We start from the raw sequence: 26,584 nt of genomic DNA on the forward strand, positions 1-26,584 counted from the left end.
GAAAAATTGGTGGTCCGATTAGGCCCGCTTGAAAAACAGACAGGCAGACCTGATTGGTATGCTTGCGTGAAAGGGGCCTAAGGCCTTGTTCACACTGAGCATACACAGTGTACCTTTACAGGGATGCACAGGTGGACTGAGCATCTCTGTGCAGGCAGTCTCATTAATGTCATTTGGGATGTAGCAACTGCACAAACAGAGCCGTTGCTCCCAATTTTACATCCATGTAGGTCCGCATGCATGTCCCTGAGCGCACACCGTCTAGGTTCGGGGTCATGTACCCATACAGATGTCAGATTGGGAACAGCACCTATGCCTGTTCAGCCATTGAATCCCAATTGAAATAAATGGGACTGCCTGTACAGGGATGCACGGAACACCTGTGCAGGTAAACATGGCACTCCATGGGCGTACACTTGTAGTATGCCACATGTTAACAATGCTTTAGTAGTAATTTAGCAGGAGTTTTGCAAGTTATATTGTGTTTATGTGAACTATCGATTTTAGTGAAAATGGCAATATGATGAACATTAGCGCAATTATTGCGGCGCCCAAAAAATCAATAGCATTTTTTTAAATGCTACAGGTCATGTGCTTTAAGAAAATTTCTAGTTTGAGGGGTCTTTTCTGAATTCTGAAATCTGCAAGTGAAAAATGGTAACCTCCAGATTTTTAGTCAATGGTTATTCAGTTTGGCGTACCTTTAGTTTTCCCCATTTCACAATTTGTATTTTCTATTTACTAGGAATTTAGCAGGAATTTTGTACATTTTGCCAAGAATAAATCCACTATTAATGATTTTAGTGTAACTTAAATGAAAATATTGTTTTGACAAACATTTGCGCAAATATCACTGTGCCTTAAAAATCAATAACACCTTTTTATTCTATTGGCCATGTGCTTTCAGAAAATGTATGGTTGGGGGGGGGGGGGGGGGGAGGGGGGAATCACGCCACAGTGGTGTGTAAGGTAATACAACCTCCTTAGCACCCCTTTGTTTCTAAATTTTTGTTAACATTACGCACGTCTCAAAATAGCTGGCCATACATGGATGGAAATTTAACTTTACGTATGGCCATACCCGTTCATGCAAAGTCAAGCAATTTCTCACAAAACGGGGACTGCTGGAAAAGTTCAGCTTGATCAGCGCTGATCTGTGTATTGACAGCGGAGAGTCACACCGCTGTCAGACTACAATGACATGGCGTGGAGGATTGGAGGATTCCCGCATCCACACCTGATGTGTGGGTGGGGAAATTGGTTCGGTGTAAAAAAAAAAAAAAAAAAAAAAAGAAAAAAAAAAGAACCACATATGGACAAGCTTTAGATGGTATTCCACACTTTAGTTTTCATTCACTGTTATCACACACCAACACACAGTGGAAACTAACAGCAGATAAGATGCCACACACCTGTAATGGACTCAGAGTACAGTAATAGTCTTGAATAATTTTAGGCGGAAGATCTTGCAATACATCCTCTTTCATTCGGCGCAGTAAAAATGGTAGAACCTGACGGTGTAATGCCTCCATCGCAAGAACACCTGTGAGTTTAAATTACATATAGGTATAATATGTTCAGCTGAAGACAACACAGGGGGCTCAAAAGCACACAAACTTGAACCAAGCTATAAACTAACCATGGCTGCAAACATTTGGGCACGTAAATTGCAAATAAACATAACTCCAGCATTTCTAGAATGATTTTAGGTGCCACTATAAGCTCCCAAATATCCTATAAGAATATTCATTTTAAATGTTGGTAATCTGTTTAGGGTGGAGCATATGCTTACTCTTGGAGCAGCTCACATAACTTAATAGAAAGGCTGGAACACTGGGAAAATACTTACAAACTGGTATCTTATGGTGTTGACCATACACAGCTACTGTTTACAATATGGCTTAAGTACAGGTGTGCTGTAGGTAAACAGCACAGGTAATGATGCTTTCTAATTTACAACTGGATACAAATTACTGAAAGAGCTGCTATATACCTAAAAGTTAAATGAAATCTTCTTATTCTTACCGGCTTCCTGTTCACGAGAGGAGCTCCGAGCATCCCTGCTAGCCAAAATTGGCTTCCCATATCTAGCAGCAAATTGCCGTTCTGTGCCTAGAAAACCAGGCATGAGGAAGTCAAACAATGACCACAGCTCCAAAACATTGTTCTGGGAAAACAAAAAATGGCAACAATCTCAAACCAGGTTCTCAAGGTATCTTTATTATGTTCTAAATGGTAAACACTGTAAGCAGTGCACCCCATTTATATTCACTGGGGATTGCAAAACAAAATGTGTTTTGGATGGTTTACATATAGCAATAAAAACCCAACAGAGGTTCTTACACTCTCCATGCCCACAAAGAAAAACTAAACGTTTTGGCTGGAGTCTGGCTTCAAATCAACAAATGGTCAAAACCAGGAGGCGGTTTGGTGAAACCCAACATTAAAAACTAAAAAAAAAATAAAATAAATAAAATAAAGTCTTTAAACTATCTCAGGCCACTTAAAACATACCTGTATTGGCGTTCCAGAAAGGATAATTCTGTAATTTGCGGTTATCTGCTTTACAGCTTTGGACAATTTTGTTTTGCCGTTTTTAATTACATGGCCTTCATCCAATATACAGTAATTAAATTTCATATTTCTGAAAGAAAGTTATGTTACAGTATATAAGGTGCCTGTGTGGACAAATACTAGAATTTCAAAAAAATTACACTGAAAGATAGAGTGAATGTGATTTAATGTCTGCAATAGTGTATGTGAGCAAGTGGCAGTAGTAAGGGTTGTACCAAAAGTTTACACCCTGGACAGTACTCCTAGATATTACCCATTTGTGATTTTAGAAAGGAACACACTGTTGTACATTATATGCTCATTGTCAGGAAGTCAATACAGCAAGCCAAAATGTTCTCTAAAGTGGGCGCCAACATACCTAGATGTCAGGCCCTGTATTTACTCTATCAGTGATATGCACCCATGCTTTCTGAAAACCCCAAGCACTAGTGGTTTCCTGCTTAACCTCTAAATGTATCCAACAAAGTATAAAATTCCCCATAATCAGTTTTGTATATATAGGGAAAGTTAGAACTCTACAGATTTTATTGCCTTCTTTGTTACCACCAGAGAGATCTGTCCTCACTTACTGTTGTGTCAATAGGGCAGGAATGGAATTGCCCAAACAAGAAAGCATCAATAGAAATTGACAGAAGTTACAACCCCTCACCGATATTCTAAAGGAAAAAGAACATACATAACCACTTATAAGCAACCTGTTCCTGGCTCATACACCCCCTTTTAAAGGTCTTCAAAAGATTTCTTTGCAAGCCAAGTAGTACAAGTCGGAAAAAGCGGAATATTGACTTCAAGCAGAGTTGCAGGCAAAGATTGAACTCTGAAACAAAACTCCCCACCACCCCCTCGTTTTTGGATTTTTTCCTACCCCCACCCCCCTCTTCATACCTTTTTGGTTCCGTCCCATGTCGCTGTGGCGAGGCAAGTCACTTCCGAGGTTTTCTGTGCCCCCCTTTTGTTGCCTTCTGGAACGTGTGTCTCAGAAGACACCGCACGACTCGTGGATGTGCAGTAGGTAACCGGCTGTGAAACCCGAAGGCTTCAATGCTGGTTTCCCTTACTTGCAATGCTGGCGCCTGCACCCGAAGCCGATGGACAGATCTGCTTGGGGTGCCAACATCGCGGGCTCCCTGGACAGGTGTGTGCCCTATTATAAGTCAGCAGCTACAGTATTTGTAGCTGCTAACTTTTTTCCCCAGGCTGGAACTCCGCATTAACTGTAAATTCCTAAAGACATGCTGGTCTCTTAACTGGCTCCTGTCTAAAATAGGCCCTAGTATATTTATGTATGAATGAATGGAATTGGGGACCTTAGATTGTAAGCTCCTTGAAGGCAGGTATCTATAGCGATGCGTAAATTGATGGCGCTAGAAGTACCTGTAATAATAATACAAAAATTCCTGGAGTACAGGACATAGGCCGAGTATTCACAGACCCTGGGTTATAGGCTTATACCTTCAGGTGATTGGACACTGGCAAGCTTTTGGAGGACATGCCCCCTGGGTACCTCCCCTATAACCCCTACCCAACTCCATAACACTGCAGTCTTTTAGCAAACAATGACCTAGGAATAGAAGGGAGCATGGTCTGTGTCCGGTTTTGCACTTAAAGATACAGAATTTACACACAAATCCAGATTCTTATACTAATTGCAAAGCACAGGACACAGGCCGAGTACTGCTAGACAATGAATGCTAAAAGTGGGCAATAGACAGAACTGTGCTAACAGGCCCAACAGCAGCAGCAAAATAAAGTCCCTTCAGGTGAAGCTTTAAATAACCTGTGACATGGATAAGAAGAGGGGCTAGGACCTTTGTGAATACTCTGGGAGTAATTTCTTGCACTTGGAAGCACAGAACACGCTGATTTGGTAGACAAATGGGAATATGCAGGTAAGCATCTTGGATGTCCATGAATGCCAGGTATTCCCCTGGTCTCAGATGCAATAACTGACCTTGCGGATTCCATTTAATATTTTGGAATTTTAAATCCCCCCCAGTTTGGCTTTAGTACAGGTTTGAATAAAATCCTTTGACCCGCCTAGCACAACTACTCTCTGGGACAAAAGATGGTTCAGGGCATTCTGTGACTCTGGCGGTTGCAGATTTTGGTTGATTTTAAAGAAGTAGTGTGAGGAAGTAAAGTTTGAACTTTATTTTGCACCCTTTTGAAATCAGATTGAGCCCACGTCTGGGACTCAGATGAAAGCAAACCCAATGTCCCGCCACTCTCAGGAGTGAGGGCACCCCTTTTATGGAAAGAGGTCTTTGGGGAAGACGGTTTGCTTTTGCAGACCAAGTCTCCCCCCCCTTTCAATGTAAAATACATCCTCCTTCAAAGTATACCTGTGAGTCTTTCACAGACAGCTTCAGCTGTGAATGATATTAGAGCCATTCTGGAAATCAGTTTCATTACTTGTTCTAGGGTATTCTCACAAAACAGCAGGGCACAAGGTAACTGCCTAGTTAAGATAGTCCTGTAATACAGATTGTGTTGGTTGTTCCAGTTAGCTGCAGTTTGACAAACAAAATATTACAGCAATAGTGGTTGCAGATCTGGGCCTGCAAGTGTAAATAGCCTTTAGGGATGTCTCAAACTTCCTATGTGCAGAATTTTTGAATGAATAAAATCTTCAAATGATACAGAGAGGTTTAAAATAGGGCTCATCAAGGACTTAAAAAGGAGCAAAAAAGTCTTTTTGATTGACCCGATAGGCAATTTATGACAATTTGTTCTTGAACAGGGAATGACTTTTTACATTCAGTAGGTCTTTGTATCCAAAGGGCATGGTGAGACAGAGGAGAATCAAGTGCAACAATACTGAGGCTTTTGTGCACCAAAGTAAGCATAACCACATAGCATGAAGCTGCAGCTTTAGGTGTATAAGAGCCTGGGATTGAGAAATCATTTGCCTCCTTTAACACAGTCTGTGGGTCATTCTCATTCTCTTCCCATTGCCAAGCTCTTCCAGGCCACTCAAGATCCACCTCTGGTAGAAATTGTGATGCTGGGGAAGGGGCCCGGCATTTTGGAGCCCTGGGCAGAGATGGCTGTATTAAAAGGGAAGTGGAGCGCTTGTGCTGAATCCAGCGCCTGCATCAATATTACAGAGGCGGTCCCCACAGCATGGGGTCTGGCTCTCAAGGGTTTACCAAGGCTGCACAGATCTGAATACACTGCTTTTGTTGTAGTAGAGGGCACTGAAGAGGTTCATCACCTAAGAAAATGAGCAAAAAAACCTAACAACTCACAGGGTGGGTTAAGTTATAAGTAGGGATGCACCGATACTTTTTTTTAGTACTCGCTGATACCAATTACTGATACCTACCGCAACTGTTTTGTTTTAACTTCAGCTGTCAGCAATAGTACAAAGCATTGAAAAGTTACTTACAAATTAAATTGATTTTTTTTTCGCCTCCATTATTATTTTCCTGCTTTTTTTTTCCTTAACGTTTATAAACTTTTTTTTTTGTTTGCTTTGGTATGTAATAATAAATACCGTATTTATCGGCGTATAACACGCACTTTTTTCCCCTTAAAATAAGGGGAAAATCGTGGGTGCGTGTTATACGCCGATCCCCGCTATTTTGTGATCTGTTGGAGCGATCGCCGCCGACATTCACATAGCTTGTATTTTTAAACATGGCGCCGCGGAGTTCGGAGGGACTCGGGGGCGCTCGTTCAGCTGAACGAGCGCCGCCGAGGACACAGTGACTGGGCGGAGCCGAGATACACATAGCCAAGGGTTCTCGGCGCCGTTCACAGTCACGCCCAGTCCCGCCATTGGACCTCTGTTATGTCCATCATAGGGACTGGGCGTAGACTGTGAACGGCGCCGAGAATAGCCGAGAACCCTCGGATATGTGTATCTCGGCTCCGCCCAGTCACTGTGTCCTCGGCGACGCTCGTTCAGCTGAACGAGCGCCCCCGAGTCCCTCCGAACTCCGCGGCGCCATGTTTAAAAATACAAACTAAACGTTTGTATGTCGGCGGCGACAAGGCTGCACGGACCACTGGGGGCAAAGCTGCACTGGGGACAAGGCTGCACTGGGGACTGGGGAAAGGCTGCAGATGAACACTGATGAGCATTTAAATGTAAGTTTTTTTTCCTTAAACTTCCCTCCTAAAAGTTTTTTTCCTTAAAATTCCCTCCTAAACTTGGGGTGCGTGTTATACGCCGGCGCGTGTTATACGCCGATAAATACGGTGTATATATATATCTATATATATCTATATCTAACAAAGCAAACTAAAAAAAAAAAAAAAAAGTTTATAATTGTTAAAAAAAAGCAGGAAAATAATAATTAAATGAAGGCGAATAGGGAGTTAATTAACCACTTGACCACTGGGCACTTAAACCCCCTTCCTAACCAGACCAATTTTCAGCTTTCGGTGCTCTCACACTTTGAATGACAATTACTCAGTCATACAACACTTTACCCATATGAAATTTTTATCCTTTTTTTCACACAAATAGAGCTTTCTTTTGGTGGTATTTAATCACCATTGGGTTTTTTATTTTTTGCGCTATAAAAGAAAAAAGACTGAAAATTTGGTAAAAAAATGAATTTTTCTTTGTTTCTGTTATAAAATTTAGCAAATTAGTAATTTTTCTTCGTAAATTTTGGCCAAAATTTATACCGCTACATATCTTTGGTAAAAATAAGTACAACTTGGTGTATATTATTTGGTCTTTGTGAATGTTAGAGAGTCCAAAAGCTACGGTGCCAATATCTGAAAATTGATCACACCTGAATTACTGACGGCCTATCTCATTTCTTGAGACCCTAACATGCCAGAAAAGTACAAATACCCCTCAAATGACCCCTTTTTGCAAAGAAGACATTCCAAGGTATTTAGAAAGATGCATGGTGAGTTTTTTTGAAATTGTCATCTTTTCCCACAATTCTTTGCAAAATCAAGATTTTTTTTTTCTTTTTTTTTTTTTCACAAAATTGTCATATTAGAAGGTTATTTCTCACACACAGCATATGCATACCACAAATTACACCCCAAAACACATTCTGCTATTACTCCCGAGTATGGCGATACCACATGTGTGAGACTTTTACACAGCGTGGCCACATACAGAGGCCCAACATGCAGGGGAGCACCTCCAGGCGTTCTGGAGAACCCAGGCCAATTCTGACATTTCTCTCCTACATGTAAAAATCATAATTTATTTGCTAGAAAATTACATAGAACCCCAAAACATTATATATATTTTTTTTAGCAAAGACCCTAGAGAATACAATGGCGGTTGTTGAAACTTTATCTCGCACGGTATTTGTGCAGCAATTTTTCGAACGCGTTTTTTTGGGGAAAGAAACAGTTTTGTGCTTTAAAAAAAAACAAAACAGTAAAGTTAGCCCAATGTTTTTGCATAATATGAAAGATGAAGTTACGCCGAGTAAATAGATACCCAACATGTCACCCTTCAAAATTGCACACTCTCGTGGAATGGTGCCAAACGTCGCTACTTAAAAATCTCCATAGGTGACGCTTTAAAATTTTTTCCTGGTTACATGTTTTGAGTTACAGAGGAGGTCTAGGGCCAAAATTATTGCTCTCGCTCTACCGATCGCAGCGATACCTCACATGTGTGGTTTGAACACCGTTTTCATATGTGGGCGGGACTTACGTATGTGTTCGCTTCTGCATGCGAGCACACGGACATGGGCGCTTTAAATTTTTTTTTTTTTTTGTTTATTGTTTATTTTACTTTATTTTAGTTTGACACTTTTTCCCCCCAAAAAAATTTTTTGATCACTTTTATTTCTATTACAAGGAATGTAAACATCCTTGTAATAGGAATATGGCATGACAGGTCCTCTTTACAGTGAGATATGGGGTCAATAAGACCCCACATCTCACCTCTAGGCTGGGAAGCCTGAAATAATAATAAAAAAAAAACGATCTTGGCTTCGATCGTAGCGGTGAGTCGGTAGAAGCACCGGAGGGTGGCGGGAAGGGGGGGCGTCCCCTCTCGCCTCCCATAAGAATGATCAAGCAGTGGAACAGCAGCTATGATCATTCCTATGGTGTAGGAAATCGCTGGCTGAAAAAGCTGATATCTGAATGATGCCTGTAGCTGCACCCATCATTCAGATATACCCGCTCAAAGTCAGGGATGTCATATGACTGTGGGCGGGAACTGGTTAAAAATTGCGGAGTATTGCGGGCTATTGCAGAGTATTGCGGGGTATATTGCAGAGTATTGCGGGGTATATTGCAGAGTATTGCGGGGTATATTGCAGAGTATTGCAGGGTATATTGCAGAGTAGTGCCCGCGTATATTGCAGAGTAGTGCCCGGGTATATTGCAGAGTAGTGCCGGGTATAATGCAGAGTATTGCAGGGTGTTATGCAGAGTATTGCAGGGTATAGTGCAGAGTATTGCAGGGTGTTATGCAGAGTATTGCAGGGTATAGTGCAGAGTATTGCAGGGTATAGTGCAGAGTATTGCAGGGTATAGTGCAGAGTATTGCAGGGTATTATGCAGAGTATTGCAGGGTATTATGCAGAGTATTGCAGGGTATAGTGCAGAGTATTGCAGGGTATTATGCAGAGTATTGCAGGGTATAGTGCAGAGTATTGCAGGGTATAGTGCAGAGTATTGCAGGGTATAGTGCAGAGTATTGCAGGGTATAGTGCAGAGTATTGCAGGGTATAGTGCAGAGTATTGCAGGGTATAGTGCAGAGTATTGCAGGGTGTTATGCAGAGTATTGCAGGGTGTTATGCAGAGTATTGCAGGGTGTTATGCAGAGTATTGCAGGGTTGGCTGAGCATTGAGGGATGGATGGATGTGACAGCAATTGTCACTGAGCACCGCTGTGGGCACTACACATCCAGCCCACAGCGGTGCTGCCATCCGATCCCTCCCCCTCTCCCCTCGCACTGTACCGATCGGTACAGAGAGGGGCGGGAGGAACCGGCGTCATGAGATGACGCCGGTCTGTTGACATGTGATCGCTCCGTCATTTGACAGAGCGATCACATGGTAAACGGCCGCGATCAGCGGCTGTTTACCGTGATCCGTGATGCGCCGGGTCCTCTGGACCCGGCGGTCACGGAAGTTCTCGGGTGCGCGCCCCAGGGGGCGCGCGAGAGCAGTATTCTGGGAGGACGTCCATGGACGTCCGCCCAGAACTAGCCGACCGCGCTGTTGCCGTCTTTCGGCTATGGCCCGGTCGGCAAGTGGTTAAGGCTGATTAGAGTGGGTTAAGGGGTTAAAACAGAGGAACATTTGTTCATCCCTTTGATCTGCAGATGAAGAAACAGAAATATACAAAAAGAAACATTGTTTTTTTATTTTAGTGTTTCAGGGCTGAGCAATGTTGGTAATAAACATTGCTGGCTGCTGCTTTTTTTTTTTTTTTTTTTTTGACAGCTCCACAATTCCCGGACTTCTTTAACCACTTGCCGACCGCCTAACGCACATATACGGCGGCAGAATGGCACGGGCAGGCAGAATCACGTACCTGTACGTGATCTGCCTCCCGCGGGCGGGGGGTCCGATCGGACCCCCCCCCCCCGGTGCCAGCGGCGGTCGGCATTTGACTGGGAGCGTCGGGAGGCGAGGGGGAGACCATCCGATCGTGGCCCCCCCCCCCCCTCGCGATCGCTCCCAGCCAATCGGAATCCTCCTCTGCCTGTGTGTAGTTTCACACAGGCAGAGGATGTGATGTCATCTCTCCTCGGCTTGGCAGTTTCCGTCCCAGCGCCGAGGAGAGAAGACATGTAAGTGCACAACACACACACACACACACACACACACACACACACACACACACAGTAGAACATGCCAGGCATACTTTACACCCCCGATCCCCCCCCAATCACAAACTGACAGCAAGCAGTATTTTTTTTTTTTTTTTTTCTGATTACTGCATGGTGTCAGTTTGTGACAGTTACAGTGTTAGGGCAATGAGTATTACCCCCCTTTAGGTCTAGGATACCCCCCTAACCCCCCCTAATAAAGTTTTAACCCCTTGATCACCCCCTGTCACCAGTGTCACTAAGCGATCATTTTTCTGATCGCTGTATTAGTGTCGCTGGTGACGCTAGTTAGGGAGGTAAATATTTAGGTTCGCCGTCAGCTTTTTATAGCGACAGGGACCCCCATATACTACCTAATAAATGTTTTAACCCCTTGATGGCCCCCTAGTTAACCCTTTCACCACTGATCACCGTATAACCGTTACGGGTGACGCTGGTTAGTTCGTTTATTTTTTATAGTGTCAGGGCACCCGCCGTTTATTACCTAATAAAGGTTTAGCCCCCTGATCGCCCGGCGGTGATATGCATCGCCCCAGGCAGCGTCAGATTAGCGCCAGTACCGCTAACACCCACGCACGCAGCATACGCCTCCCTTAGTGGTATAGTATCTGTACGGATCAATATCTGATCCGATCAGATCTATACTAGTGTCCCCAGCAGTTTAGGGTTCCCAAAAACGCAGTATTAGCGGGATCAGCCCAGATACCCGCTAGCACCTGCGTTTTTCCCCTCCGCCCGGCCCAGCCCAAGTGCAGTATCGATCGATCACTGTCACTTACAAAACACTAAACGCATAACTGCAGCGTTCAGAGTCAGGCCTGATCCCTGCGATCGCTAACAGTTTTCTTGGTAGCGTTTTGGTGAACTGGCAAGCACCAGCGTCAGGTTAGCGCCAGTACCGCTAACACCCACGCACGCACCGTACACCTCCCTTAGTGATATAGTATCTGATCAGATCTATACTAGCGTCCCCAGCAGTTTAGGGTTCCCACAAACGCAGTGTTAGCGGGATCAGCCCAGATACCTGCTAGCACCTGCGTTTTGCCCCTCCGCCCGGCCCAGCCCAGCCCACCCAAGTGCAGTATCGATCGATCACTGACACTTACAAAACACTTAACGCATAACTGCAGCGTTCGCAGAGTCAGGCCTGATCCCTGTGATCGCTAACAGTTTTTTTGGTAGCGTTTTGGTGAACTGGCAAGCACCAGCGGCCTAGTACACCCCGGTCGTAGTCAAACCCGCACTGCAGTAACACTTGGTGACGTGGCGAGTCCCATAAGTGCAGTTCAAGCTGGTGAGGTGGCAAGCACAAGTAGTGTCCCGCTGCCACCAAAAAGACAAACACAGGCCCGTCAAGCCCATAATGCCCTTCCTGCTGCATTCGCCAATCCTAATTGGGAACCCACCGCTTCTGCAGCGCCCGTACTTCCCCCATTCACATCCCCAACCAAATGCAGTCGGCTGCATGAGAGGCATTTTCTTTATGTCCTCCCGAGTACCCCTACCCAACGAACCCCCAAAAAAGATGTCGTGTCTGCAGCAAGCGCGGATATAGGCGTGACACCCGCTATTATTGTCCCTCCTGTCCTGATAATCCTGGTCTTTGCATTGGTGAATGTTTTGAACGCTACCATTCACTAGTTGAGTATTAGCGTAGGGTACAGCATTGCACAGACTAGGCACACTTTCACAGAGTCTCCCAAGATGCCATCGCATTTTGAGAGACCCGAACCTGGAACCGGTTACAGTTATAAAAGTTAGTTACAAAAAAAAGTGTAAAAAAAAAAAAAAAAAAAAAAAAAAAAAAAAACACAAACAAAAATATAAAATAAAAAAAAAAAAATAGTTGTCGTTTTATTGTTCTCTCTCGCTATTCTCTCTCTATTGTTCTGCTCTTTTTTACTGTATTCTATTCTGCAATGTTTTATTGTTATGTTTTATCATGCTTGCTTTTCAGATATGCAATTTTTTATACCTTACCGTTTACTGTGCTTTATTGTTAACCATTTTTTTGTCTTTAGGTACGCCATTCACGACTTTGAGTGGTTATACCAGAATGATGCCTGCAGGTTTAGGTATCATCTTGGTATCATTCTTTTCAGCCAGAGATCAGCTTTCATGTAAAAACAATCCTAGCAGCTAATTAGCCTCTAGACTGCTTTTACAAGCAGTGGGAGGGAATGCATGCCCCCCCCCCCCCCAACGACTTCCGTGTTTTTCTCTGGCTCTCCTGTCTCAACAGGGAACCTGAGAATGCAGCCGGTGATTCAGCCAGCTGACCATAGAGCTGATCAGAGACCAGAGTGGCTCCAAACATCTCTATGGCCTAAGAAACCGGAAGCTACGAGCATTTTATGACTTAGATTTCGCCGGATGTAAACAGCGCCATTGGGAAATTGGGAAAGCATTTTATCACACCGATCTTGGTGTGGTCAGATGCTTTGAGGGCAGAGGAGAAATCTAGGGTCTAATAGACCCCAATTTTTGCAAAAAAGAGTAGCTGTCACTACCTATTGCTATGATAGGGGATATTTACATTCCCTGAGATAACAATAAAAATGATTTAAAAAAAAAAAAAAAAAAAAAAATGAAAGGAACAGTTTAAAAATAAGATAAAAAAATAATAATAAAGAAAAAAAAAATAAAAAAAATAAAAAGCACCCCTGTCCCCCCTGCTCTCGCGCTAAGGCGAACGCAAGCGTCGGTCTGGCGTCAAATGTAAACAGCAATTGCACCATGCATGTGAGGTATCACCGCGAACGTCAGATCGAGGGCAGTAATTTTAGCAGTAGACCTCCTCTGTAAATCTAAAGTGGTAACCTGTAAAGGCTTTTAAAGGCTTTTAAAAATGTATTTATTTAGTTTGTCGCCACTGCACGTTTGTGCGCAATTTTAAAGCATGTCATGTTTGGTATCCATGTACTCGGCCTAAGATCATCTTTTTTATTTCATCAAACATTTGGGCAATATAGTGTGTTTTAGTGCATTAAAATTTAAAAAAGTGTGTTTTTTCCCCAAAAAATGCATTTGAAAAATCGCTGCGCAAATACTGTGTGAAAAAAAAAAAATGAAACACCCACCATTTTAATCTGTAGGGCATTTGCTTTAAAAAAATATATAATGTTTGGGGGTTCAAAGTAATTTTCTTGCAAAAAAAAATTTTTTTATGTAATCAAAAAGTGTCAGAAAGGGCTTTGTCTTCAAGTGGTTAGAAGAGTGGGTGATGTGTGACATAAGCTTCTAGATGTTGTGCATAAAATGCCAGGACAGTTCAAAACCCCCCCAAAAGACCCCATTTTGGAAAGTAGACACCCCAAGCTATTTGCTGAGAGGCATGTCGAGTCCATGGAATATTTTATATTGTGACACAAGTTGCGGGAAAGAGACAATTTTTTATTTTTTTTTATTTTTTTTTGCGCAAAGTTGTCACTAAATGATATATTGCTCAAACATGCCATGGGAATATGTGAAATTACACCCCAAAATACATTCTGTTGCTTCTCCTGAGTACGGGGATACCACATGTGTGAGACTTTTTGGAAGCCTAGCCGCGTACGGGACCCCGAAAACCAAGCACCGCCTTCAGGCTTTCTAAGGCCGTAAATTTTTGATTTCACTCTTCACTGCCTATCACAGTCTCGGAGGCCATGGAATGCCCAGGTGGCAAAAAACCCCCCCAAATGACCCCATTTTGGAAAGTAGACACCCCAAGCTATTTGATGAGAGGTATAGTGAGTATTTTGCAGACCTCACTTTTTGTCACAAAGTTTTGAAAATTGAAAAAAAAAATGTTTTTTCCTCGTCTTTATTTTCAAAAACAAATGAGAGCTGGGGGGTTTGTGTCATCTTGGCATTTTATGGCCTTCAAAACTGTGATAGGTAGTGAGGAGTAAAATCAAAAATGTACGCCCTTAGAAATCCTGAAGGCAGTGATTGGTTTTCGGGGCCCCGTACGCGGCTAGGCTCCCAAAAAGTCCCACACATGTGGTATCCCATACTCAGGAGAAGCAGCTAAATGTATTTTGGGGTGCAATTCCACATATGCCCATGGCCTGTGTGAGCAATATATCATTTAGTGACAACTTTTTGTAATTTTTTTTTTTTTTTTTTGTCATTATTCAATCACTTGGGACAAAAAAAATGAATATTCAATGGGCTCAACATGCCTCTCAGCAAATTCCTTGGGGTGTCTACTTTCCAAAATGGGGTCATTTGTGGGGGTTTTGTACTGCCCTGCCATTTTAGCACCTCAAGAAAAGACATAGGCAGTCATAAATTAAAGGCTGTGTAAATTCCAGAAAATGTACCCTAGTTTGTAGGCGCTATAACTTTTGTGCAAACCAATAAATATACACTTATTGACATTTTTTCTACCAAAGACATGTGGCCGAATACATTTTGGCCTAAATGTATGACTAAAATTGAGTTTATTGGATTTTTTTTAGAACAAAAAGTAGAAAATATCATTTTTTTTTCAAAATTTTCGGTCTTTTTCCGTGTATAGCGCAAAAAATAAAAACGGCAGAGGTGATCAAATACCATCAAAAGAAAGCTCTATTTGTGGGAAGAAAAGGACGCAAATTTCGTTTGGGTACAGCATTGCATGACCGCGCAATTAGCAGTTAAAGCGACTCAGTGCCGAATTGTAAAAAGTGCTCTGGTCAGGAAGGGGGTAAAACCTTCCGGGGCTGAAGTGGTTAACACTGAGGAGACCCACTGCGCAAAGAGGAGCCTGTAAGTATTGTGCATTTGCACGAGTACCGATACTAGTATCGGTACAACCCTAGTTGCAAGGGAGGCGCCTAGGGGGCATGTTCTTCAAAGCTTTGCCAGTATCCACTCACTTGAAGGTATGAGCCTATAACCCAGGGTTTAGGAGTACTGTGTTTTGTACCATACAATTAAGATATACTTCTTAAAAGGAACATGTGGATATCTACCAGCACTGAAACTAGAAGCAAACGGGGAACACAGTGCTCAGATTGGATTTGTAGGTCATGTTATTAGATCAGCGAAAAGGTAAAGGAAATACACTATAGAACATGGACACATTTACAAGAATTAGGACAGCGCCAAGACACCTGGAAAATAGGTAATTTAATACAATACCTGAAGAAGTCAATATCATTCCTCACAACATCATAAGAAGCCACAATTAGGTTGTGTCTTTTAACCTGGTGCTGTAACCTGCAATACAAACATATCACTCCTTACTTCCCAAGAATACCAAACATGGATCGGGCTACAGAAGCACAAAGGCCAGGACACAAGTCCCACATAGCTACATGGCTAAGCCAGAGGGCCTCTATCTTCAGTAAAAAGAACTTCTACAGTCACCTCACTCAAAATACATTTTCAGATTTTATGGTACTTTATTGCAGGCAAAACCCTCTAGACTTCTCTTGTACAATGACAAAGAATTTCCAGATATGGGTGAGCAGGACTGGGATGAGGTTTATGATGTTTACACTTTATTTTCATAGGTCTACATTAAAGCAGTGTGTTTTTGGGATTGTATATTTAATTGTTTAATTTTATGGTTGAACTGGATGGACCCGTGTCTTTTTCCAACCTGACCGACTATGTAACTGTAGTATTATGCTGGATTTCTATGACACTCTTGAATAGGAATGCCTGTAAAGACTGGAATACTGTCCTCTCCTCTCTATAGGGTTTACTGCCCTGCAAACATTACGATTTGGGGGACTCTGTATTGTGTTTCAACTCATGTTAGTAATTCTCCATGTCTCCTACAACCTAATCATATTGACCACACTGTTCCCACCAATTTTTCCCATCATATTGGTTCTCTTGGTCCACAAAAGGAGATAATGCAGAAGTGGGGCGGTTTCTTCCCTTGTCAATGTCCACTGTGTACCAAGAACACCTCCACAACTGCACACCATTCTCAGGCTCCTCATAAGGTTTTAGCTTTCAATTACCATTTCTAAATTAGTATTAAACCCAAAAATATACTTATATTGCAGCTTGCCAATTCTTTAATGTGGTGACTGCATTACTTTTTGTAGGCTCCCCTCCCCCAGTTCTCACCTGGTGATTTGGCCAGTAAAACACACCTCCAGTATTATGCCCCGTACACACGGTCGGACTTTGTTCGGACTTTCCGACAACAAAATCCTAGGATTTTTTCCGACGGATGTTGGCTCAAACTTGTCTTGCATACACACGGTCACACAAAGTTGTCGGAAAATCAGATCGTTCTAAACGCGGTGACATAAAACACGTACGTCGGGACTATAAACGGGGCAGTGGCCAATAGCTTTCATCCCTTTATTTATTCTGAGCATGCGTGGCACTTTGTCCGTCAGATTTGTGTACACACGATCGGAATTTCCGACAACGGATTTTGTTGTCGTAAAATTTTATATCCTGCTCTCAAACTTTGTGGGTCGGAAAATCCGATGGAAAATGTGTGATGGAGCCTACACACGGTCGGAATTTCCGACAACAAGGTCCTATCACACATTTTCCGTCGGAAAATCCGACCGTGTGTACGGGGCATTAGAGTGCCCCCACTCTGGAAGGTTTTACATTAATAAAAACTAACGACTGTAAGCATCCCTGTCAGTGGTAAATGGTTTGTCTTGTGCCTGTAAACCAATACACCTGTAGGACAGATTGTTGCACAGACTTACTGGCCAGATTACCAGGTGAAAATATAAGAAATCCTAAAAAATAAAACTAATACAGCCACCACATCTAAGAATTGGTAAACTACATTATAAAATAGTTGCTTTAAAGTGGTATTAAACTCCTTTTTAAAAACAATTGTTGACAGGTAGAGTTTTTAGGACAGAAGAGACCCCATCAGTCTTTGTCATACATGCTTCTCCCTGTCAGCTGTAATGTACAAGGAGATGCACATGCACAGGTTAGCAGGCATTTACAGCAATGCTCTGTACTGTGATGAGAGGAAATTGCTGTGCACATGTATATTAGTGACGCCATCGCGGCTCAGCCATTCAAACTGGCCAGAAAGTGAAAGACTGGGTGAAGATGAATGTGTCTGATCAGCAGAAGCAGTGACAGCTCAGCGCTGAAGGGCTTTTTTTTTTTAAACAGCGTTTATTTCTGTTTTAAACCCTTTTCTAAACTTGTGAATTCTGCTTTACATGATCTATATTACTGGAGGAAGGAAGTAGAAGATTTTTCTCAAGGTGCCATTTTCTACTAGTTAACATTTACTTCATGTTCAAAAGGCCCACTTTCCATTACTTGACGTTACCAAAAAAAAAACAAAACAAAAAACAAACAAAACAAAAAAAAAAAACCACACCACGCACCTGGTGTGACCACAGGCAAAAAACACAACATTGTGTGGTTTAAAACAAAAAAAAAAAAACAAAAAAAAAACAAAAAAAACCCAAAAAAAAAAACAAAAACAAAAAAACAAAACAAAACAAAACAAAACAAAAAAAAACAAAACAAAAACACAAAAAAAACAACAAGTGTCCCTTTATTTACTCCCAATGGTCTTTCTGAATTTGAGCGTAGTGGTAGTGTGGTGTACTTGCCTGGCACGCTCTGTGGGTGGACCAGTATAATGTAATGGGTTGAGGTACTCTTTAGGACAAAACTTCCCGACTTCATCTACCCAGTGGCCTGTCAGTGTTGGTGGGCACACCACCAGCGATGGAAGAGGCATGCAGTCTGCGGATTTGCTTCTGTTATATTCCTGAGATCTGCCACAACAAAAACAGGTTAATCTCAGCCCATCAACAAGCTACAGTACATGGGTACACAATTGGTAATGCCATACCTGTGACAATGGTCCCCTGCTAGAATACATATAGACTGTAGAGTCTTCCCAAGTCCCATATCATCACACAGGATGCCATGTAATTTGTACTTGTTCAAGAAGGCCAACCAATTGACTCCATCCTAAAAGGAAACCATTGCACTCAGTTTAAAAAGATTCTAAAGTCAGTTTAGTGCATCTTTAAAATCATCATTTTTACAGTAAAGGATAAAATTCCTGTAAGGTTTTTACTGTCGTCTGTGTCTTCACCTACTCTGGCACAAGTGTAAAGTTTTAGATTTTCCCTTACTATTAGCGTGGTATCACCAGAACAGAAAAAGTGAATCCCTCAACAGGTCAAACAGTGTCAAAGAGCTGCTCCAGGGCACCAATTATCCAATGTGTGAGGGCACAGTCCATTTTAAACGTGGCTTACAGTGCTAGGGTAAAGCTTCCCAAAACAATCTTTAGTCCAACTTACCCTTATTGTTGCAGCATAAGGCAAGTAGGGGTCAAGTAGTAAATCTATCAAGAAATGTAAACGGCTTTCTTTGGGAAAATCTCTGCGTATTTTACTGCTACAATAGGATCCTTGATTTAAAGGAGAAGTCCAGCCTGAGCTTGTTTGGCTGGGCTCCTTCTATGGGTCACAGGAGTGCAATGCACTCCTGTGACCCGTTTTCAGCAGAGTGGTGTAAAGTCCGCTCTCTTCCGTAGTCACTGGACTGATGCCTGTGTCAGCGAGCCACTGAGACGGCTGCTCCCTCCACAGCTCGGTGCACCAATGAGCGCGGAGGAACACAGAGGAGAGCTGCTGACTGACAGGCAGCAGCTCTCCGGTCAGGGAGCTGAGAGAATTGAGCCATCAGCGGTATTCAATGGCTCGGTTCTCAGTGCAGAGGCGGCAGGGGACAGATGCAGCATTGGTTCGAAGCTGCATCCACCTAGGTAAATAGAATGGGCAAAAAAAACAAAAAAACAAAACAAAAAACATACTCTTCTAAAGATAATGTACAGTGATCTCTATTCCTGCGAAAGAAAAAAAAAAAAAAAAACACCTACAAAAGCATAAAATCATTTGGCATGAGCACTGACAGCATGAACAAAATGCGATCTTTGATCAGTCCCTTTTCTCCTTGGGGCCTTATATCAGTGCTACTGGTAAAGGCGATTGCAAGGTGTGGCAAGCTGTGTAAGCACGAATGTGAGGAAACCAAATCCTTGCCACAGTTTATGATCGTGCATTTATAAGTTTTCAGCTTCTACTTTAAAATAGCTTTATAAATAGAGAAGGTAAGCTGCCATAGACACATTTCTACAGTAATAAACATCTTTAGCTATACCAAACTCATAACCCACAAATTACAAGCATGGCAGTACAGCCTGCTTATGCTATATTTAGTGAAATGTAAAACTATAGATGGACAATCCTTAACCATAAAAAAACAAAAAAAAACAAAAGGGTACTATGAATTAATGACTGGCAGTAATTTTTAGCACTATCATCTGAAGGACACAGAACATGCCAGGGTTGCTGGTAGTAAAATCCCTGAAGGAAGTGTAAAGGTTCCTGGCATATTACCTGCTGATATTTCCTGAGCTCAGCTTTTATTGGAACAGGGATTGAATAATTTTCCAATTTCTTTCCGTCCAGCAGCTGCTCCAAGAAGTTGCGCTCTCTGGCTTTTAGTTTTATTAGCTCGCTTGACATATTGGGTGGATCTGAGATTCCAGCCTAAAACACCAAAAGTGATTCAGAGGCTTAAAGCTAAATTCAATTATGTCAAAACGCATTAGAACTTGGAGCACTACCCACAGTGGTGAGAATGCATTATTTTTTTAAGAGGGTGGTAAAATTCAAAGACACACACACACACACACACACACACACACACACACACACTATATATTAACGTCAAGATGTAGGCAATGACTGGATTCATCAGATACTATAAAAATAAAAACAAGATGACCTGTATTTTAAAGTGGAACCAAATGCTTTAAATCAGGATTAACAATTGCCGCAAGCATTAGCAAATAGATAGGAAGATATAGGTTTAACACACATACGTACGTTGCTTCCTGGCCTATGCAAAAATGATACCACACATCCCCATGAGTCTTAATGGGCATTTCTTTTTCTCTTTCATTTGGGAGGAGGGGAGGAGATTTCTCAGCTAAACACAATCTCCTTGCCAGTATCCCTGAGATAAGGGCAAATGAATTCCAGGAAGTAAACGCCAATTCCAGGAAGATGAATCATCTTACCTTACTCTAGATGGCCACAGCTAGGAATGATAGAGGGCTGATTTTCAAAGTAATTTCCCAACAGAACACATGGGTGGATGAGCTTCATTTGATTAACCACTTTCAACCCCTTCCTGCCCAGGCCAAATTTTCAGATTTAAGCTCTGTCGCACTTTGAATGACAATTACGCGGCCATGCAACACTGTACCCAGACAACATTTTTGGTGGTATTTAAATCGCCACTGTTTTTTTTTTTTTGCAAAACAAACGAAAAAAGACCGAAGATTTTGGGGGGGGGGGGAGTTTGTCGGTTATAAAATTTTGTGAATAAGTAACTTTTCTTCTTCACTGATGGCCACTGACTGACAGCACTGATGATCAGTGCGCTGATTAAAAATGTAGAGGTTCCCCCGTGTGGATTATGGGTTCTTTTCTCAAGCACGGTCAATGTGAGGAGGGAATTGCCAATAGCCGGCAAATCCTGTTTACACGATCAGCTGTGATTGGTCATATGATAAAGAGCCTCTGTAATTGGCTCTTTACCTCTATTTGTGATCAGCCGAGTCTGAAAGACAGAGCGATCACAGCTTGGGCGTGCAGGAAGCACGAGAGGACATCATGATGCCCTCCTGGAAATGTGTGACTGCCCTGTAGCAGTCATTCCGCTATAGCGTGGTCGTGAATGGGGTTAAAAATGAATTTGCGTTTTCAATTTGTGATGCTGAGATACAGTTGAGTTCCACTTTAAAGATCTATATATTTTTTTTTTTTTTTTTCAAAAAGTCAATACTGAACTATTTTACAAATTACTTTTATGACATCACCACCAGCCAAAAGTCTGTATTGTAACTATACTTAAAGTGGTTGTAAAGCCTTACAGACCACTTTTACCTACAGGTAAGCCTATAATAAGGCTTACCTGTAGGTACTAAAAATCTCCTAAACCTGCAACACCACTAACACCACTTCAGATCAGAGGGAGTCCTCAAAGAATTTTTCTCTCAGCATTCTGTACGGATGGCACAGTGACAAGAAATTCTAAGGGATCTTCAGAGATATGGCAACGATGACAACCAGAAGCTCTAACGTTGGCCCACATTTACAAAGCTAAAGTTTTGGAAGAATATCCACGTTATCAGTTTAACCACTTAACAACCGGCCCATAACCGAATGACAGCTACAGGGCGGTTGCATAACTCTGGGAGGGCGTACAGTGACATCCTCCCAGAATCCCGCCTTTTGCGCGCGCCCCCTGGAGCGCACACCCGAACACATCCGTGACCGCATCACGGTAAACGGCCGCTTATCGCGGCCGTTTACCATGTGATCGCTCCGTCAAATGACAGAGCGACCACATGTAGACAAACCGGCGTGATATCCAGTCCTCTTTCCCCTTTCCTTCCAGTGAGGGGAGAGATTGGTGGCAGCAGTGCTGTGGGCTGGATGTGTACTGCCCACAGCGCTGCTCAGTGACAAATCCATCCTCAGCCATGCATACCCATCCATACTCTGCATACTCAGCCATGCATACCCAATCATACGCGGCAAAACCATCCATCCTCATCCATACAACCCCATCCATAATTAGCCATACCCAGCCATCCCCATCCACGGCTCATCCATGCCACATCAGTTATAATCCATAACACTACAGTGCCTCACAAAAGTGTAATAGGTAGTCAAACTAGATTTGAAACGTATGTCCCTAGAACACCTGATGGTGCTCCCTGCATGTTAGTCCTCTATGTGGCCAGGCTGTAAAAAAGTCTCACAGGAAAATCTATTTTGGGGTGTAATTTTTGGTATGTACATGCTATCTGTGTTAGAAATATTGTGTAAATGGACAACGTTGTGTAAAAAAAAAAAAAAAAAAAAAAAAGCGCGTGTTCATTTTCTTTACACATTTTCCAAAAACTTGTAAAAAAAAGAAAAAAAAAAATATATAATGTGTCAGATTATACATTGGGTTGTTTTCTTACCAAAATGGGGTCATTTTTGGGGCGTTTCCATTGTCCTGGTTCTCCAGGGCCTTCAAAAGTGTAAGAGGTAGTCAAGACATTATATGTGCAATTTATGCTCCAAAAACCCCTGATGGAGCTCCCTGCATGTTGGGCCTCTGTATGTGGCCACGCTGTGTAAAAGTCTCACACATGTGGTATCACCATACTCAGGAGGAGCAGTAGAATGTGTTTTGGGGTGTAATTTGTGCTATGCATATGCTGTGTGTGAGAAATAACCTGCTAATATAACAATTTTGTGAAAAGGAAAAAAAAAAAAAAAAAAAAAAAATATATCTTGATTTTGCAAAGAATTGTGGGAAAAAATTACAACTTCAAAAAAAAAAAAAAAAAAAAAACACTCACCATGCCTCCTACTAAATACCTTGGAATATCTACTTTCCAAAAAGGGGTCATTTGGGGGGGTATTTGCACTTTCCTGGCTTGTTAGGGTCTCAAGAAATGAGATAGGCCGTCAGTACTTCAGGTGTGATCAATTTTCAGAGACTGACACCATAGCTTGTGGACTCTATAACAACTTTCACAAAGACCAAAATAATATACACCCATTTGTGTTATTTTTAACTAAAAGATATGTAGTGGTATAAATTTTGGCCAAAATATATGAAGAAAAATTACTAAATTTGCAAAATTTTAAAAAAAGAAAGAAAAATGCATTTTTTTTTTTTTTTTTTTTACAGAATTTTCAGGTTTTTTTCTATTATAGAGCAAAAAAATAAAAAAAAACAGCGGTGATTAAATACCAGCAAAAGAAAGCTCTATTTGTGTGAAAAAAAAAAAGGACAACAATTTCATATAGGTACAGTGTTACATGACTGAGTAATTGTCATTCAAAATGTGAGAGCACCGAAAGCTGAAAATTGTTCCTGTTAGGAAGGGGGTTTAAGTGCCCAGTGGTCAAGTGGTTAAAGTAGGGAAATCCTTTATCTTTAAAACAAAAAGTACCTGCAATACTGTAGCTTAGTAGGAGTGGAGACAAATGTCAAACTGTACAGAATATCTTGACTTACCTCTAGGGGCATCAGCCTGATGAGAGTTGCAAAACACTGCGTTGCCATAAAGCGAACACTATCAGTTTGGTCACTCATTCTACCCAATACCGGCACAACAAGAAGGACAATGTATGGAACAATGCCAACTTCCAGCTGTTCCATTATACCTTTGTATTGTACAATTAAGGCTCAAATCATAAAAAAAAAAAGGACAGAGGTAATTAAAAAAAAAAAAAAAATTTCATAAACAAGTAAAACAGATTTGTTAAAACCAGAAAGCCATTTCAAGTTCACTATAACCCTCCCAAGTAACCCTCCCAAATAATGATACTTATGTGCGATTTTAGAAAATGTGCCACTAAATACCTCAGAGCTGGAAAATCAAACAGAAGTAGATGAGGGGAAAGCTTTAAACAAGAACAAATACAAACAAGTACAAAGGATACAGGCCAGAGCTTCAATTGCACCCTCCTGCTTTGTGCCATCATCAATGGCACTGAGCCAAGGCAAAACTTTCTCCAAAAAGACATTCATTGTTTCCATGGTAGCAATACGGCTCAAAACTCCTACACATCGAGATGCCATGTGCCTCACTGCAGTGTACGGATGTTGCAGACACGTGAACAGATGAGGAAGATGTTGAAGCAGCTGGTAAGGAAGCATTCAGTTTAAGAACAATTACACAATATCTTAATCCACAGGTGCCCATTTTACAGCCTGCCTAGTGCTGAGCTACCAGGTAAATCTGGACTTTATCAAAACATAATGCCAAAAAAAAAGTGTTCATTTGTAATTGTCCTCAACTCATTAAGAACGTGTCTGAAAGAGGACACCATTTAAGTTGAAGTTAATTTTTGTTAAATACTTATCAGTTTTTAGGAGAATAAGATATAACCATTTTTTAGGACATTAATTTTATCTCACGGAAGTTTAAATTCTTTCAGAGTAGCTTCAGGCCTGCGTCTAAGACCCTGTTCACAATAGGTGTAGTAGAAACTCGTGTTCCCACCTGCTTTTTGTGTTTTTTCATGTTTATTGGAATGGGCTGCTCTACACGCAGCAAAGCAGCTCTTTTTTGGGCGGTAAGCTTGGCACGTTTTTACAGCATTTGGGGTGCCATTAAGAATGAATTGCAATGCATATTTTCATGCATTCCTGGAAGGTGCAGGTGTGAATGGGGCCCAAATGCTTAATAGTTAGCACTAAACTGAGCTTGGAAAATTATTTTAAAACCGGATCAAACTGTTCACATCAATTAAATACAGACACGCAGAGTTGCCTGTACACTGCCAGAGTACCCTAAGAGCCCAAGACATCCAGGGCATTGTAATATGGGAAGTCACTAATTGACTAGTCAAGTGCCTTTTTTTCAGGGCTCCCAGAGTGTTCTAAAGAGAATACAATGTATCTATAGGCACCTTTGGGTGCGTTAACTGGTGTGCTCAGTGATTGATTTTTTGTGTAAATACAGACTAATTGGGGGGGGGGTTCCATGTCCAAAAGCAGCAATGAGGAGACTTTAGAAATAGGCCTATATTAGGAGGACTGTGCACCGACTACCCCACTCACCCCAATTCTTATGTCCCATTTTTTTTTTACCAAATTACATCTTTTATTTCTTTCTCCTACAGTCCTATGCTTCAACCACACAGCACCAAAACTTTCCTGAGCCTCTGAACCAACCCACCAATGTTGTCTGTGGCATTTGTGAATAAACTGCTGAAATTGTGAGATCTTGAGGCTCGGGTGTCAACTGGAATAAAAGCAAGATCTGTGCATAAAAGCTGCTGTGCTGTTTAGTGTAAAAAATTAGAGTTACGTACCGGTAACGTCTTTTCCAGTAGTCTTTCAGGACAGCCACCATGAGAGATAGTCTCCTCCTCTTCCTCTTAGGAAACACTGCGCCAGCCCATAAATTCTCACTTCCCCCCTGCCAGACCTCAGTATATTCCGAGATTACCTCCGGTCAGCTGGGGAGACACAAGAACACATTAATAACATACTATTCCATATCATTATCATGCTGCGTTCTGGTCTTTTGTAAGACCCCCCCAAAAATTTCGGGTGGGTAACTAGGGCTGTCCTGAAAGACTACTGGAAAAGACGTTACCGGTACGTAACTCTAATTTTCCCCTTTCGTCTTTCAGGACAGCCACCATGAGAGGATAAACGAGCACTTACCAGTTTAGGGTGGGACTACCGCTTGCAATACCTTTCGCCCAAAGGCTTGCTCACTAGCCGACACCAGGTCCACTCTGTAGTGCTTTACAAAAGTGGAGTAGCTGGACCATGTTGCAGCCCTGCATATTTGCTCTGGCGTTGCTCCAGCCCTTTCTGCCTGCGAAGCTGCCATAGCTCTAGTAGAGTGTGCTCTTATACCCATTGGGATTTCTTTCCCTGCCAATGTATAGGCCTGGCCAATGGCTACTCTGAGCCATCTGGCAATAGTGCGTCGAGACGCTTTGCATCCTTTTCTGGCCCCAGAAAACAAAACAAATAAAGAGTCTGACTTTCTAAACATCTTGGTCAGCTCTAGGTATCTAAGGATACATCTCCTTACATCCAAAGAATGAAATTTTAATTCCCTTTCCCCCGAGGGGTTGGGACAAAATGAGGGTAAAACTACCTCCTGACTTCTGTGGAAACCAGAAGCAACCTTAGGTAAAAATGCTGGATCGGTCTTAAAGACGATCCGATCTGGAAAAATAACGCAAAAAGGAGATCTAACAGATAAGGCCTCAATCTCGCTGACTCTCCTGGCAGTTGTCACTGCTACCAAAAAAACTGTTTTTAGCGTAAGATCCTTTAGTAGACATTCCTCTAAAGGTTCAAAGGGGATTCCCGTCAGGCCCTGCAAAACTAACGATAGGTCCCACTTGGGAAAGGGAGGACCTTGAACCGGTCTTTGTCTAGACAGAGCCTTAAAGAATCTGACCACCCAGGGGTTGGTGGCCAGATGTTTCTCTAAATAAGTACTAAGTGCTGACACCTGACCTTTAAGGGTACTTATGGATAAACCCTTGTCTGCCCCGCACTGAAGGAATTCCAACACAGCTGTGGGACTATGTACCGCAAGGGAGCCTTCTGCACACCATTTATTGAAACGTACCCAGATTTTTTTATATATATCTGGCGTGTTTCCTTCTTCCTGCTATTGAGGAGGGTGGAGATTAATTTCTCAGAAAAACCCCTAGCTCTCAGCATACCCTCCTCAGTA

The 26,584-nt window shown here is 42.1% G+C and overlaps 1 protein-coding gene across 3 annotated transcripts in view; it reads right to left on the bottom strand.

Annotated features, from left to right (window-relative positions):
* The window catches only part of BTAF1 (B-TFIID TATA-box binding protein associated factor 1), a 234,766-nt gene that overhangs the window by 34,186 nt on the left and 173,996 nt on the right, over window positions 1-26,584 (bottom strand). For 2 of the 3 annotated variants that reach the window (XM_073596058.1, XM_073596057.1), the window contains exons 24-32: window positions 23,814-24,015; window positions 23,386-23,534; window positions 19,692-19,844; window positions 18,131-18,252; window positions 17,886-18,053; window positions 15,460-15,537; window positions 2,515-2,644; window positions 2,026-2,167; window positions 1,413-1,543 (exon numbers count right to left, since the gene is read on the bottom strand). In XM_073596058.1, coding sequence (XP_073452159.1) covers window positions 1,413-1,543; window positions 2,026-2,167; window positions 2,515-2,644; window positions 15,460-15,537; window positions 17,886-18,053; window positions 18,131-18,252; window positions 19,692-19,844; window positions 23,386-23,534; window positions 23,814-24,015 — 1,275 coding nt within the window. The remainder of the gene's footprint in view (window positions 1-1,412; window positions 1,544-2,025; window positions 2,168-2,514; window positions 2,645-15,459; window positions 15,538-17,885; window positions 18,054-18,130; window positions 18,253-19,691; window positions 19,845-23,385; window positions 23,535-23,813; window positions 24,016-26,584) is intronic. The other variant, XR_012235669.1, reaches the window with a different exon arrangement.

The sequence above is a fragment of the Aquarana catesbeiana genome, linkage group LG08 (genome assembly GCF_042186555.1).
Source record: "Aquarana catesbeiana isolate 2022-GZ linkage group LG08, ASM4218655v1, whole genome shotgun sequence".
In the NCBI taxonomy this organism is placed as follows: domain Eukaryota; kingdom Metazoa; phylum Chordata; class Amphibia; order Anura; family Ranidae; genus Aquarana; species Aquarana catesbeiana.